The sequence below is a fragment of the Etheostoma cragini genome, chromosome 12 (genome assembly GCF_013103735.1).
Source record: "Etheostoma cragini isolate CJK2018 chromosome 12, CSU_Ecrag_1.0, whole genome shotgun sequence".
In the NCBI taxonomy this organism is placed as follows: Eukaryota; Metazoa; Chordata; class Actinopteri; order Perciformes; family Percidae; genus Etheostoma; species Etheostoma cragini.
In genome coordinates, this window is record NC_048418.1 from 2678601 (window position 1) to 2695829 (window position 17229).

General features: G+C 40.8%; 1 protein-coding gene across 1 annotated transcript in view; it reads left to right on the forward strand.

Moving 5' to 3' along the window:
* Positions 1–38: 38 nt before the first annotated feature.
* The window catches only part of cdh12a (cadherin 12, type 2a (N-cadherin 2)), a 47872-nt gene continuing 30681 nt past the window's right edge, over positions 39–17229 (forward strand). Inside the window, exons 1-4 of the mRNA XM_034888519.1 lie at positions 39–228; positions 9390–10066; positions 15479–15603; positions 16709–16878. Coding sequence (XP_034744410.1) covers positions 9761–10066; positions 15479–15603; positions 16709–16878 — 601 coding nt within the window. The 5' untranslated portion in view covers positions 39–228; positions 9390–9760. The remainder of the gene's footprint in view (positions 229–9389; positions 10067–15478; positions 15604–16708; positions 16879–17229) is intronic.

The following is a 17229-nucleotide window of genomic DNA, read 5'->3' on the forward strand; positions in this document are numbered from 1 at the left end:
GAAAGAGGATGAGAGAGGGAGGGACTTAGAGGGAGAAAGATAAAGAGAGCTGAGAGGATACACAGAGTAGAGAGTCGAAGGAAGAGAGGGAGGAGGGCAGATGGAGCAGGCTTTTAGTTCAACAGGGTAAACTAAAGGGGAGAGAAATCGCCACACAGAGTTACAGGAAATATGTGGACTTAGTCTACCCGGCAGCAGCTCGGAGGGACACTGAGAGGCTTGTGTGAGGTAACTGCTCTGCTTTTCACTCCTAACACCGCTTGTTGATCAGTGCTTTACTGACTAAACTGACTCTACACTCGAGTTCTCAAACGAAGTCTCTGAGGTACTTGTCCGTCTCTTAATGATGGTTTATCTTTCATATGTTGCTAACTATCAAGGTTATTCCTAAAGTATTTAACGGGAGAGGTGGGACAGTAAGCCAGTGGGGGGTTGGGGAGCCTCTATAGGCTCTCTTAAATCAATTAAAGAAGTGACAGCTAAAGAAGAGGAACTGCAATCAGGACATGTTGTGCATTCCTAAGCAGGACAGCCTGTCTGCTCCGTGGAAGACCATGTCTGTGGTTTAAGCCCTTTTGATCTGTTCATGATTTTATGATGGGACGCTTGAAGCGTCAGGAGGTTCAGCATTCATTTAGCTGGCTGCAGGGCTTGATAATAGGGTTAGTGGACAGGAGAAGTTAGTGTGGCAGATTGGTTGGTTAACACATGATAGATACATTTACATACAATATTTTATCGCCCCCTTAAAACAACAATTGCTTGACTTTGACTGTTTTGTTTTTTTTAGAACTTGACTGTGAGCTGTGAGAGGGAAATGTAACACTCACAAAATTCCAGATACATATCTAAGCTTGTACGGTACGTAATTACATTTTAGCATTTGTTTTTTAAATGCATCATTTACATTTTCCAGTGTTGTAATGCAAATCTCTCTACAATAATGGAATAACCCTTTTCTTTAATTTACATTGTACTTCATATGTCACCCTAGTCACCATAGTCTGGGAAAATGAAGGGTGAAGCTTATCTGAATGCAATGCAATATATTCATACCTGATTATGCAACTATTTGTGTACATTATGTTACTCTAAGAGTTGAATTGCACCTTTTTCAAATCAACAATTATAGTCTACTCACAGAAACATTGTAACTTTTACAGTCATTGTAATATTCTCATTTTGTCTGAGAAGAGGAAAATATTTGTGGATGTTAATGTAGTGGAGTTATGGATATGGCTTGATGAAAAGGATGGACAGAAGTATAAATCGGATGATACAACAAGGGGCACAGTGAATGAGTTGGAGGCAGGTTTGGAGGGTTAGGGTTTGGGTTACACATTGTAGATGCAGGACATCTACGTTATGCCCAGAGACAACGCTTGTGTAGTAGGAGCCACAAAATAAATAAAAAGATTTGTAATGTATTGTGTAATGTTGTTATCTCGTCTTTGGTTCATATGGATTTTTTTTAAATCGGTATTGAAAAAGTATTGCACAGGAACAGGTGTCAAAGTCACCGGTGTCGAACTAAAACCTGTTCCTGAACACCGGGCTTCATCAATGGTTTTGTTTTGAAGGAGGACGTTTTTTCAGAATAAAAGCATGTAGAGCTGGACTCGGTTGAGACCAACTAGAATATTTGAAGAGTTCAATGCCCGAGTGCTAGACGAGTCCGAGCCCAAATACTAATGAGTCAGAAACAAGTCCGCGACAACATAAAAGTGTCTTGCAGGGATGTTGTACTATAGTACTTGAGTCTCAAGTACAACAGCCCTGCACACACATGTGACAAACATGGTTAACCGTACTTGTACTAAATAAAATAACAGAACGGGACTGTGATGTTGGACATGGGAGAATACATGACTGATTTTCCTCTTAGACATATCTGAACACTGTCTCCCTGTACGGTGTAGATCAAGTGGCTCTGCCCTGATTTCCAATGGCACCTGGGTCTTAGTCTTAGGTAGAGGATTTTAGTGTCTGAGGATTTACCTCAAACTAACCTCCTACATTAGATCAACCTGTTGGAATTGAAGATTCTGGTCGCAGTGTAGATGACGGTGTTCACAGATCCATGGGTTCAAAAATAGACATAAAGATTACCAAATGCATAAACATTTCTGTCAGTATGTATGAGTGCACGCCATTAGTGATTGGTGATCACGGTATTTCAAAACCATGGGCATTAATTTGATTCAATTCAATTGAATTTATATTATTAATTCATAACAAGAGTTATCTCAAGACACTTTACAGATAGAGTAGGTCTAGACCACACTCCAGAATTAACAAGGACCCAACAATTTCATTATATCATCCCAATGCTAAAGAGGACTTGTTGTACTGAAAAACTGGTAATTGTTCATCAAACTACCATTAATAAGGTCACAAAGGCACTTGTTCTAAGTCAACGCACGCTCACAGTGGGAGCACGACAGCGAATAAATAGTTAGAGTGGTGAATGGCGTCCCGTGTTTTACGGGGCGTTTCTGCAGCACTTGCAGAAATGCAAACAAAATAATAATATTGCAGTTATGTGTCATATTTAAAAGCCTGCAATGGATGACTCACATTTAAAAGGTGAAGAAGAAAAGATAGCTGCCCTGGTTTTACTCTGGGCTTCATGATTGCTGCAACTGCCACCTCAGGCTAGTGTGGATCCTGGTGAGAAAGTCATGGTGCAATGACCAGAAACACTTCATCTGTGGCTCAAAACTGCTCTTGAAATGTCTCACTCCCTGCAGTCTTCCCCTATTCCCAAGCTCATTATCACACATGTGGAAGAATATTTGTGCTACAACAAATTACTCACTGGTAGGAAGGTGTAAACATAAGATAAATGGTGGTAATGACCTTTCCACTGAGACAGTGGGATAAAACATAGTACTTCTTCCATAACATACACAGTAACAATGAAGTGCAATACACTATCTATCGACATTATGCATTTTTCATATAAAGATCATGGTCAGTGTTTACTTTGTGCCCCAGTGGACCAGCCAGATGTAAACAGCTGTGATGTTGCTGCTAATTCATTAATGTTTGCCCGCAGCAACAGGGGAACACAGATGTGGTCATTCATAATGGAATTAATGTTGTTCCTCTGTCCGAGGACAGTCAAATCCTGTATGTGTCTTCTGATGCTCTGCTGGTTGGTCGGGCTCCAGCCACGGCTACAGAAAACGAGACAGCACAGAGAGCACACCTCTAAGTATAACACACACAGTAATGAAACACAACTTAAGCTGTAAATACAGAAGTGTTTCATGGGAAATAACCATTAAAGTCCTTACTTTGACAATTCCAGACCACAGTGTAAAACAACCAAATAGGGGTCTGATTAGGGTCTCAGACTGCGTCTCGCGGTAGCAGCAGGTTCCTTGTCCACAGTGGTGGTAAAACTTTGGTTAAGTACAGTTAAAAGTACCAATTCAGAAAAAAGTACCAATTCAGAAAAAAGTACCAATACAACAATGTAAAAATACCCCAATACAGGTAGAAGTTGTTCTTTTTAAGGACAGAGCACACCTATAAAGGACACCTATAATACTATCAGGTTCATACTGGTACTTAGTGTTTCTACTACTACAATAGCGTCTTTCCGGCCAAGTAGTTACAGGAACGTAGTTATAGGTCCACTTCTAAACAGTTCTACTAACTACTCTCCCCAAAAAACACAAACACATTGGAATAACAAAATTAATGAAAGTAGATATTTGTACTTGCCAGTGTTGTGTGGAATCAATCATGTTATTTTGGGGAATTAAAAAGAACACTGATGTAGGAAAACATGAGGACAACATGAGAGTCAAAGGCGTATTCCTGGGACACAACCTCTGCTCCCCTGTTAAAAGTCTGGATTATATGACCCATCCATCCCCCCCGACCACCGCCCTACACAGCCCAGGGCGGTCTTATACTGCAGCAGTCGATGTGGTGCATAAAGCAATAAATATGTGGAATATATTCGAATAACAGTGGAAAAATGAACGGAAGGTTATACCAAAGAGTCGAAAAAACATACTAAATGTATAAAGGACGTGCTTTGGCTTTTTCTAATGTGATGAGCTTTCAAGGCTACAGTGCAGATTGCATTTTTTTAAATCAAGGCTGCCACTCAATGAATGTGGAGAATCAAGGCTGCCACTCAATGAATGTGGAAAATGTTTCCTGTCAAATTCCTCTCGCCGTGGTGAAGGAAATGCTGGTGATAAATGGAAATGAGCGAGAGTAATACATTGGCAATGTGGAGAGTTTCTGGGTAGCTCCAACTGGGGCAGCTCGTCTTGTTCCACCTCGGTGGAAGATTGATGACTCCTGGGTTCTGGGATTTGCACCTGCCGTCTCTCTCTCTCTCTCTCCCCCCCCCCCCCACCCCCTACACCCTGTCTTTCCCTCCACATGCTCTGCTCTTTCCCTCTCCTTTGGCTCAGTTGTTTTTATTGTCATTTTTAAAATGTAACGTATGAAAATTGAATTTTTTCCAGGTTCAACACATGTTTGCACATGACTGATATGGATGTATGACAGTCTCATGTATTGGGGTATTAAAGAAGGTTTACAGATTTTCAAGTCTTTTGGGTCTTCCAACGATAGTCAGGTGTACGTATGAAGAGTGTACATGCACACTGATATTCCACCATGTCCCAATGTGACAATATTCAAGGACTTTTTTTGTTAACATAGCATTTTGCCGGTATTAGTCAGGTTTTAAAATCATTCTTTGAACATGTATACAACGCATTGGAAATGTGCGTCTTAATCAGGGTTTTCCCCAGATTACCTCAGGGTTAGGGTTTGTGATAGGTTAGGGTTTTTGACCTCTTGCCCAGTTGGTGCTAAACCAGACTAGCCTTTTTATTACGTATCGATTCAGACTGACTTTAAAGTGTTGTTTTTCCATCGATATGAAACCCCCGCACCCCCCCCAAAAAACGATACCTAACCCTACTCCTCCTGTAGTAGGAGAGGCTGTTTCTGGGTGGTACATCCACGTATGGATCCTGTTATTTTAATGATGTATCCTCTATGCTGATTGAAGTTTGAAGCTCACCTGTGTAGATTTGTTCTCTTGTCTGCTGGTTTTGAGTACACTGGCAGCTTCTAAGCGTGTTTGTTTTTTACCCACATTAATAACTGATTGATAATAATTAATCTGTGAGTGCTGGAGTTTTCTATTTCTTTGATCTTTGTCACCGCCATGCCTATGATAGACGGTCTTAGATCTGGGCCTGTGCAGACTACTTTCCATTATATCTTCACCCATTGAAGTACCTGGATGGCTGTTATGCAAAAATGTTTTTTTCCCCCCCATTTTATCGTATTTACATATTCACTATTCAGGCATGGTGAATGTACGCACCTTATTAATAATGGCTACAATATTTTACATGAATATCAAAATCATGTAGAGCATCAGCATCCTTTCAGGGATCACATGGGTTCCACCAGCAGAGGAGCCGTGAACACTCATTCCATGTTTGGAGTTTGTGAGTGTTGAAAAGGTTGCGTTCATGTTGAGGAGCTTTCTGCGGTCTTCTGTAGAAAAACAAACGAAACAAGAAAAGACCGACACTTGGTGTTGAAAGGTAGATATGCGAAGTCTTTCATCAGTCCCGGAAAGAGAGCAGTGAATATGAAAATGTTGAGCCCATGCTGGCTTCTGTCATTTGATTTTATGACACTTTTACAGATTATTATTTTAGGCCGTAATGCCGGTGATGAGCAGTTTACTTGTGTTGAATGTACACACACACACACACACACACACACACACACACACACACACAGCAGGAATAATTGGTTTCTCAGTCAATATAGCAGACACTGGAACACGTCGAATAGCATTGGTCAGTGGTGCCAGCTAGTGACATGGATTTGTCAAAACAAGAAAAACACTGCAGATTTAAACCCACTTTTTACATGTCAGGATGCTACAACTTACCATGTCAATACATCTTCTGAGCTTCACAGATCTTCAGATCTGTGAGAATAAACAAGATAGACTTGATAATTTGAGTATGTCATAATACAAAACACTTGCTGTGAGCCATGATCTTGGTGTAGCCACTAGTAGTACACACTTGAACGTTCTAGGGCATGGAGGTCTGCAAGTAGGTTATCCACTCTGTAGTACTACTCCACATGCATATTCCTTTAACAATGCGTTTAGGTTATGTGCCTGACTTGTCTAAAGGCTCTCTGGAGAAAACACACACACACACACACACACAGAAGCCATTCCCGAGAGGCATTTTTAACTTCTCTTGTTTCAGGGAGCACTGATTCATGGCAGCCTGGTCATGTGTGATGGTGTAAGGGGCAGCAGAGCACAAACATTTCTTTCATGACCTGAAGAGGAATGCGGATTCTTTGGAAAACATTGCAATATTCTTCGTGGCAGCTCTCCAACTGTTTTTCTGTTTTCATATTAGATTTTTCTTTGTCAAGTCAAATTTATTTTGCTTGTGCATTACCTGTCAGTGTGAAATATCCCTACAGTACTGACACTGGTTTAGAATAGCCTCCTTAATTTATGGGGAAGACTGTCAGTATATTTCAGTTGCTCTGTACGGTGTAAACGTCTTGGAAAAGTAAATTACACTGGGTGATGGGTGACAAGCTATGGCACTCTTTTTTTATGTGTCCCTGAGAGACGATACATGAACCAAAAATGACGTGATAACATGTTTTGCATAAAGTGCAAAAGGACACAAAAGTCGTCAGTCATCTAGTCTGTGTCGGCGATATTTAGTTTCTGGGATTCTTCAGGTGGAAATTCCGCCGGCTGTCCGTCATTTTTGGCCGTCCGTCCATCACTTTCTGCTTTCTTTGTGTTGAAATTCTAAACTCCGCTGGATTAATGAGGACTATGGTTACCTGCTCCTTACACTGCATGTCTAGGAGTCATTCTGAGATATTTCTTAAAAATTGCTTTCACGTACACACAATGTAAAAAACTAAGTATATTGAATTCAGAGTATGTTGACAAGTGAGAGGAATCATTCTTCCCTTATCATGGTGAGTGATGGCATGTCAGTATTATTCTAGTTTGTGGTAAACATGAGGGACAGTGCTTCCCAGCTGACAAGAAACAGCGGATGAAAGACTGGAGTTTGAATGTGAGGCCGAATACAGATAAATATTTTCAAAATCCATTGTCAATCTGAGCCTCCTGGGGGGTTTAGTTTTTGAAGTCATGAACATTGGGTTAGGGGTTAGAGTTAGGGGTTATTGTATTTTATTATATGACTGATTGCAAGGATGCTGCTCAAACGTCTGGAGATTAATGTTCTGTAGTGCAGCGATGCTCGGCCCAACAAAGGTTTTTCCAAAGGGACAGTACCAGTATATGTTATCTCATCTGATCTTAAGTGCCCTGCATAGGCAAACCCTCTTCATCAACCTCTGCACGTGCAAGTACTATGCATCTGCTGTCAGACTACTTCACCCTGGCTGCCAGCCTTGCATGCTAAAGCCCTTTTCTAATTAGAGCCCTGTGATCTGATGTAGTCCTTGGCCTGATGTGCTGGTGACTGCACCAATGATAGCAGTAATTCACACTAAGTAAACACATCACCTTTCAGATGTCTTGCATAAATTACCATGTGAAAGAGTAGGTGTTGCGTCTAGTGTTCACTTCTAGTCTTTCACGAAGCATGTGCTTGCTTCCAACTAATATGAGAGTAAAGTACTGAAAGACGTGTTGATTCCACCAAATCAAGCTTTTGCACACGTTAAACGAATAGTGATGACATTTTAGTCATCATGCTGGGGCTCCAACTTCACAGGATTGAGACAAGGACCAAACTACGAATGTCAAAATTAATTTTAGTCAGCTGAAAAATACAGTGACAGTAGACAGCAGCCACTGTAATGCTATGTGACAGTTAGAATTAAGTAAGTAATTAAAGCTTTATTTATATAGTGCATTATATAACACAGTTACAAATCTGTACATACACACACACACACACACACACACACACACAGCAAAATAAGACCAGACAGACCAAACTAAAACAACCCAGAACACAAGACAGGGATGGAGATCTATAAATGGCTTGCCTCTAAAGATAGTTTTTTTTTTAAAGCCGCTTAAAACAGTCAAAAGATTTAGGAAATCTGATAGATTGGGGAAAATGATTCCAGATGGTTGGGGCTAAAACAGCAAATGCACGGTCACCTTTTGTTCTGCAGTTGGACCGGAGGATAACATGTTGAGATTTGATGATTACATTGGTCGAGATGTACAATGATGGACAAGAACATAAGAAATGTGACTGGAGGATACGTCATGTAGAGCCTTATGTGTAATAATCAGGATGTAATTGAGATATATAAGCAGATCTGCTCTAGGGTTTAAAAAAAAAAAAAGTGTAACTGTTTCAGTTGAATTTTACCGGTTACCCTCAACACACACTATACAAAATCATATAGGAAACCAGCAGGATTTTGACTAAATTTTTAATGCAGATATATTCAGCTGTCAAATTAACAAATATCCATCCATGTCTTTGAAGTGAATGTTGGATCACTAAATGTTATTGGACATTCATAAATGACAGTCAGGTTTAATAGTATACCTTAAAATTAAAACTAGGACAATATGCCATGGGGATGTCTAGCCTAGCGCATCAACATTTCATGAACAGGAAGGAGGTCCTAATTGCAAAAAAAAGCAAATTACATATCATGATCCTCGGATCAGGGAGGCTCCAAAATCATGGTTGCAGCTGTCGCCATGGTCCCGCTACACGTTCTCTTCTGCGATGCCATGTTACAACCTGCCAAGATCTGCGGTGCCCAGCTACGTCCTGCTGTGCCTTGTATTGCCACACAGTGCCCTGCTTTGCCACAAACTACTACAGAGAACTACTACTAACTACTGTTTTTTTTTGGGACTGTTATTGCCACTCTTCATTCTAACCCCAACCGGTTGTCAGACACCGCCTACCAAGAGCCTGGGTCTGACCAAGGTTTCTGCCTGAAAGGAAGTTTTTCCTTGCCACTGTCGCACTGTTGCTTGCTCTGGAGGAAACTACTAGAACTGTTTGGTCCTTGTAAATTATGGAGTGTGGTCTAGACCTACTCTATCTGTAAAGTGTTTTGAGATAACTCCGTTATGAATTGATACTATAAAGAAAATTTAATTTAATTGAATGGAAGTCAAACTGATACTTTTTGTCATACCAAATTGCTCACCTGTCATGGACACAGCACAACTGTCATAATGAGTGACATAAGTATGGAACTTTGTTCATGTGTTAATAGGTGGCAGTATATGGCAATTTGGCAATCTCCTCGAGATAGGGTTTCTACTGTTTCCAAGGTCAAGAATGAACTTTGATGCTCAACATTGTTATCTTCATCTTTTCCTCCAGGTCTCCAAGCTGATGACTGAAGTGAAGAGACGTTTCTCTGCAGTCAAACTCCAATAGCATCTGGATATCACAAAAACAGACCAAGGAGGTTTTATGCTTAACACAAGCCCTTTGACGGAACCTCAGTCAACATCAAACCAACACAGAATGCTTTATCCAACATGATGATCTTCAGTAACTCTCACTTTTCAACAAGGATAGCACATTAAAAGATTCCTCTCATCATTGGATTATACTGGAATTTAAACACTTTGTTCGATGCTTACCTTCAGGACAAATCCAGTTTTGGATGCAAGTGCATTCCCAACCTGGAAATAGCCCAATTTCTTGAGCTTTTCACTAGTTGTTTTTTTTACCAGCGGCACTCCCTGATGATCACAAGGGAATATGTCATCATGTTTCTGGTGGGCTCCTGTTTCCTGTTGGACTACAGCTCCCAAATTCCCCTGCAGACTCTGCTCCCGAGCAGAACTAAGGCTGGAGTGTTGTCAGCCAGGGGAGGGACTGTAGGTAAGACTGTAAGAACAGCTTTTGGAGAATGGACATCCTTAAAGGGCAGGACGAGGCTAAGGAGACATGGGAGAACGAGGGTCCAGCGCATTAAAAGAGGATGGGTGTGGAACCAGTTCTTTGTCCTGGAGGAGTACATGGGATCTGAACCACAGTATGTTGGGAAAGTAAGTGAATATATAAGTCTGAGGTTTACAGTTTTGAAATTTGTCAGTTTTTCAACCAGCTTCCATTTAAGTGCAATTTAAAAACTCAATGGCTCATTTAAATTAAATTAAATGTCCAGAAATTATGTTGTATTATTATGAGCATATTGCACATCTCTGTCTTAATGTTTTTCTATCCCCTCCAATGTACTTTATATATTCCTTGTCATTGTGACTTGTTTTTGAAACTTTGAGAACAACAGAAACAACCTCCCATCTTAAGTTTTAGTTTCTGGGGATTTTAACATTGATTGTTTGGATTGCTCACCAGTTAAGGAAGTATGTCGAAACAAAGGTTATTAGACAGAAACTGTGAGGGTGACTGGGTTTAAAGCTCGCTGAATTGCTATTACTTGAGAATTTTGACAAACAATAGTGCCATTTGGATTCAACAAATACAACCAATGGTTGACAAACGTTCATTTGGACATCACAACTTTAAATCTTACCTTTCCAACCACGAATAAAGTGTTATTATTAATAAAACATTATCTTGTTTAAAGACTAAAACAGGAGTCCCACAGGGTTCTGTTCTTGCTCCACTTCTTTTTAGTTAATATATAAATTACCTTCTACAATGATGTCTTGGAGTAAGTTTTCAGATGAATGCAGATGATACAGTTAAATATGCATCTGGTAAGATTCCTCTGTCAGTTTCCACACAGCTGTTACGTCATTCACAGTCCATAGCAGCATGGTTTGATAACTCATGTCTTAGTCTCATGTCTTAAGAAATCTGTGTCCGTTTGCTTTTCTTCCAGGGCTTACTCCTCAATATCTCAGCCTTGTATTAGATTGGCACTTAAAATTTGAGAAGCATGTGAAATTGTTGAGCAAGGTTGCAAAATCAAACTTACATGCATTTAGACTTATTAGAGAATTCCTACCAATTCATGCTGCAAAACGTTCCATTTACCCTATGATCTTTTCCCATTTTAGTAACCTCTTGGTCACAATCAGCATCTACACTTGCATTCACTTATATGTCTGAAAAGTCTCCTTCTTATGCTGCAGTCAGAACGAAATTTGCTAAATATGTTTGTAAATGAGCTTTTCTTTAATCAGTGATTCACCACACAACCCATTACCTGCATTTTGTTACAGTTTTGTTGATGGCCTCAGATTCCCAGTGCAGCGAGGGTCACGCTGAGGAAGGGGATCTGAAACTTTCCTTTTTCTTTGTTGTCTGATTTTCCTCTGTGAAGATAAATAGCCACTGCTTGCTAATTAAAGACAGCATCTACGGGGAGGAAGTAAGAAAGTGTAGAAGATGAAATGACCCAAAGGACTTAGTCAGGGCAAGCCTTAGACAACATAGTGCATCCAATCGAGCTCTTCAATAACATTGACAAAGCCGGCAGATGCATTGTTCACATATCCTTGGTTCAACGTATGGATAAGATCCACATGACTGCTCTGTGGGCTCGACCTTCAGGACAAAACAGAAACTGTACAGCAGCAAAAGAGATCTACTGCGGTTAAAGCAACAGTTGAGTAAATTAATGAATGAATGGCCATCCTGTAGAAATATTCTAATGACACCTTCAAGCCTCTTTATATAAGAAATGGAAATACCTTATGACGAAGGAGCCCGAAGAATGTAAAAAATCACATACTACTATTCCAGCTTTTGGCAGAAACCCACTTAGGAAAAAAAATTACATACAGCGTTAGGTATAGAACTTTCTCCACTCTGTCATTTTTAACCAGAGAGGCGTGAGCTGTGGGAAACACTTCCCCACACCAACTTTAATGACATGTGGCAAAAGTATTTAGAGGAGCTCAGGTTGGTACTGTAGATGTGACCAGGTTGGCACACTCTCACACAGCCTGCCTATTACATTTGACTGGCACCGCGGTTTCTCTGCAGGGGGCCTCGAGACCTCCTGCTGGCAGTCAGAGGATGTGTGAGAGAGGGGTAGAGACAAACCAAATAACCCAGATCTGTGTCGAAACATATCAACATTACATGTGGTTCCGAAAAAAGTGTAATTGCAATGAAAAATGTATAAAAACACTGTTAACAAAAGTGTGCAGGGGTTTTGCACTATTGGCAGGATACAGTGTTAGTAAGTTGGGAATAGAAAGCGTACTTTTAAAAACAAACGTGTCTCGTCTCTCTTGCTGCCACAAAAACAGAGAGGAGACCACGTGCAGGGCCTGAATAGCCCGTCAGACTAAGTAAGCTGGGCTCCACCCGGGTCCCTGATTAATCTGCTGTTGGTGCTAATAGCAGGGCTACAGCTTGATTATCACCGCAGGAGGCAGAGCTGCGTGAAAGGAGGGTGGGAGAGGGAATCAGATGACCTTATGCCACTTAAAACGGCTGGTTGGATCTGTGGAGGCAGGCAGGCAGGTTTAGAAGACTACACTGAACAGCATCAAGCACAGAATGTCGACAGGCTGCATGTCTGGCTAAAACAGGGGATGATGATGAAGTTATAGAAAGTCTCGCGTGTTTGAAGTTGGTCAGGAGGTTGCTATGGCTAAATGGCTGATTTCATGTCTACTAAAAAGGTATAAGTAAGGGATAATGTAGAGTGAGCCGATCACTATTACACATTAGAACCCCAATAGGTTGATGCTATATTCAGCCTTAAGAAGGCCTGCCTTATTTTACAATCCAAGTTAACAGCTAATAACAGGGTTATACTCGCATTCTACATCCTCTGAGTGAAAAATAATCAGGACATTTTTTAATTTTTTTCTAACCAGACAGGTAATGAAATGTAAAAGGCACGAAGCACAAAAGAAAAGGTTACTTTACTCCGGGCATCACAGATCCACTGCACTGGATAAGCACACACACACACACACACACACACACACACACACACACACACACACACACACAAACACAGCTGGAATACATATCCTGAGAAAAGGTTGAGGTAAATCCTCCCCGGATTTCTCACCTCACTGGCCATCTGTGACAAACAAGGTTGTGTTTTACAGAATGCAAGCCCAGCAGGAGTGTGTGTGTGTGTGTGTGTGTGTGTGTGTGTGTGTGTGCGTGTCTGTGTGTATGTGCGTGTATTTCTCACTCTGTCAAGTCAATGTTCCGACAATGTCAGGCTTTATTTCTGTACTTCTGAGAAATGTACTGATATCTGGGAATCATGACCAGAAATGATGGAGGAGACTGCACACATGATGAGTCAAAGACATTTTGATTAAATGCAGCTTTATTCAATTATAGAACAAGGAAGCTGACCGTGGCTACACACATGTGAGTGTGTACCTAAAGTGTCTTTCTGAACATCACAATAAGTCCTCCTTTATACTTTTCTTTTTGTCTTCACACATGTCCGCTTATCTATTTCTGTGATACAGTGTTACCTTAACTCGTTATTTGGAAGACCCTTCTACTAGATACACACCTTCCGATCTATTTTCAAGTGTGGGATGGGGTTACCTCAAACTAAGCCTTCTCAGGAAGATCCTTAGAATAGATGAAATACAACAATAAACCCAGGTTACAGCATGACTTCATTTCACAACACTGCAGAGTTGGTTGTGTTGCTGCAGCAGTCTTGGACATACAGTATTTCACCTCATTACATATGTCTGCCCGACCTTTACAGCGGCGGTTCCATCCATCTGTCGGCCATGACTGCTTAACAAAGCGACCACTCCAGAGCATATTTTGTGGTCATCAGCATTCATCAGAAGCAGGCAAGAGTCCTGAAGTCAAGTTTGCAATATTTGCTTTCAGAGCTAACAACAACACCATCTATCTCAAAGTGAGAAGACATGTGCTTTTTTAGATTGGTCCTCATCTTGTGTTACACCCAATCAGGGATCAGGAAAGAAAAAGATGCATCAGTCTACACCTGGGTAGCTAATGGATCTAGAGACAAATGAATGTCCTATTTTCAGCAAAATTACACATTTCATCAGAATACCAGGTCTCACTTCTGAAATCCTTCTACACAAGATGTCAAATCTGACTAACTTTAATGAAGAATTAATAAAGCAGTGATTAAAGATTGAGATTTAGTGATTTAAATTGTTGCAAGGATGAAACAGGTCTGAGTTGGTTATAATTTATTAATGTAATGATGCATTCTTTTTCCTGAACGTAATGCTGCATGGTGCTGTTTGTGGGTGTGTGTGTGTGTGTGTGTGTTTGTGTGTTTGTGTGTGTGTGATTTTTTGATGATCTTAGGATCTAGAGTATTTTCGGTAACATGGGCCTTGGTCTGTCCCAGATTAAAGTAGACATACCTTGCGGTGACATCGTTGGTCACCAATCCAAAACTCTGCCCCTAGATCACACTTTCTTTTGACAAAAGAAGACAACCGATTTAGGGATTATTTCATAAGACTAAATAATAAAACTAATCTACTCTGCTACTCCACGACTGTGCGCATGTGGTTTGATCAGATTGACAGCATAAGCATCCACTATCACCAGATTTTAATTCACGTGTTGACTAAGACAACCCGTGCTCACTCCCAACTCGTGTAGAACTCTGACGATTGGTCAGTAGCTCCTTTTAGCTTCTGTATGGAACGGCAGAGCAGTTGCTGGACCACCGCGCTGTCGCATGACATAGTACTAAGAGGAACAACGGTAGCGAGGACTATGAAATCCACGTGAAGACGTTGGTTAGGGTGGTAGATGGGACAAAAAACACAGGACTGTCACCCAGGAGACGGGGGTCCGTGGCCCGTTATTGTCCTGCATGGCACTGAAACATACACGTTGTAACCCTACCCACGATATCTTCCTATACCAACAGTTCGGTTCTTGTGACGCATGTCAGTTTAACGCACTCTACTACCGTGTAGACTATGTCCACTGCACATTTGACGCCAAACGGTCGCGAGTCCCGAAAGTGTCAAATAGTGACGCTATGGGTCTTGACCAAGCATGTCCAAATATGAAGCTGAAGGAGACATTTTGCGTCCAGAACAAAGTCCAAAGGCCCCTGACCATGCGTCACTTTTGGATGCGATGGGAGTGAGAATGTGTTGATTAAGACATCGATAGCAAAAGAGCTCCACAGTACTCCTCCTTTCTGTCACAGGTCTATTATTCTTTTTTTTTTATATCATCGCAGTATAAAATCTCCTTTGCCATGCTTTGCTGTGTTTTGGATCCGTGTTTTTTCATTTTCTGTCTCTGCGATGCTTTAAGAAGCTTTATTATCAACAACAAACAATGAAAACGACTGCACGGGTAATTCATTTTTAGCCAACTAAAGCTTTTAGTAAATGGCACAGGTTCTGATTTACACAGTAGTTTACACATTGTTGCTAATGGCATAGAACTAAGCAATTAATCAAGTTGTATTGTAACTGACAGCTGCTGGTGCTGGAGCGTTCACGAGCTGCATGATTGAGTGTTGTATGCTTCTCCGCCTGCAGCTCCACACGGACATGGACCATGGAGACAGTGCAGTCAAGTACACTCTGTCAGGAGAAGGAGCCGGCTCCATATTTACCATCGATCACATCACAGGCGATATACATGCACTGGTGGGGCTTGACAGGTCAGTTCTCATCAATAATTACAACAATACTGTAATGAGGTGCAATAAAAGAATAACTTGCTTCTAAAACTTGCTTCTAATAAACCATAGAAACTCAAGAGAGCGGTGCATGACGGGTCCTCAGAGTCCCAGGGGGGCTTCCAATTATGTTATGTTTTTTTTTCCAAAAATAAAATGTCTGAAAAAAAAAACCTCTATATATAAAATAATAGGATTTCAGCATATTATAGCAAAAATAAATTGGCCTATCTGTAAAAATAAAAAAAATAAAAATCAAACATGAGCAAGCACACTTTCCAGGTCTATTACTTTCTGTACTGTCATGTAAAGGCTTATAGTTTCATTGTTGTCAGTTGTTGTGATTGTCACTGACTGTTCAGTTGGATGAAATCCCTGTGTCTATTTTTCTCAGGATGCCTTACGCCCGGGCCACACAGACTGTGTGCTTTCTTTGTTTTTCTGGCATGTTACCATGTTGGAGTAGCCACACATCCATCCTGTGAGGCTGCTACTGTGTGTTTTACAGAATGTCGAACTAATAGACTACAGCAATGAGCTAATGGGGAACAGGGGATGGCAGGTGACAAGATGTCACAAATGAGTGGTAGACAAAGGGGGAGACAGTTCTCAGTGTCCTGCAAAATGTCTCATTAGTGCTCCAAAAGCTTTTTTTCTCTCCTGAAACTTCTTTGGGTAAAGATTATTTAAATATGCGGTAAAAAAGCATGGTTTTAATTATAAAAAAACACCCCATCGTTAAATTTGGCTAAAATAGGACATGTTTGTGACATTATAACAACGACACGCTACATCTGCCTTTGCTTTGCTCAAAGACAAAATGAATTATTAATGATAGTCATTTGTGAGTAAAATGTACATTTTTGGTTATTGTGTAATGCTCATTAATTTAGGTGTCATATATATATAAAATGTAGGTATTATTGTCTGATCTGAACACATATACTCCAAAACCATGTGGACACCTTAGCTGATGTCTTAGAGATATGTTAAAGCCTCACTTCAAAATCCTCATAGTCTCTGTTGATTAGACATGTTATTAACATCCGTGTACATATGAGACTGTTTAATCTGGGGTATTTTACAGGGAGGAAAAGACCTACTACACGCTGAAGGCCCAGGTTGTTGACATCCACACAGGCCTGCCTCTGGAGCCCCAGTCAGAGTTCATCATCAAGGTGCAGGACATCAACGACAATGAGCCACGATTCCCAGATGGTCCGTACAGCGCCAGTGTCCCCGAGATGTCTCCAACAGGTAGGACTGCCAGAGGATGAGATGGGAACTTAGTTTACATGAAGCCTCTCTCAATACATATGACTTTATCTTCTGTACCATGTTTAAAAGTCACGTTAGTCAATCTATTGATTCGTGTACAGGTCACATTAATGTCGTTATTTTTGTGTGTTGATTACAAATTTTGAAGGAATGTATTTCAATGGAAAGCCTATTTTGTGATCACAGAGCAATTACAGTAGCGAGTAGTATTGAAAAGCCGGAAAATCTGCTCAGGGGGGTTGGTCGGGGTGGTGGATGGGTCTAACAACACAGGACTTTCATCCCAAAGACCGGGGATCGCGTCCTGCGTGTTGCGGTTCCTTTACGCGT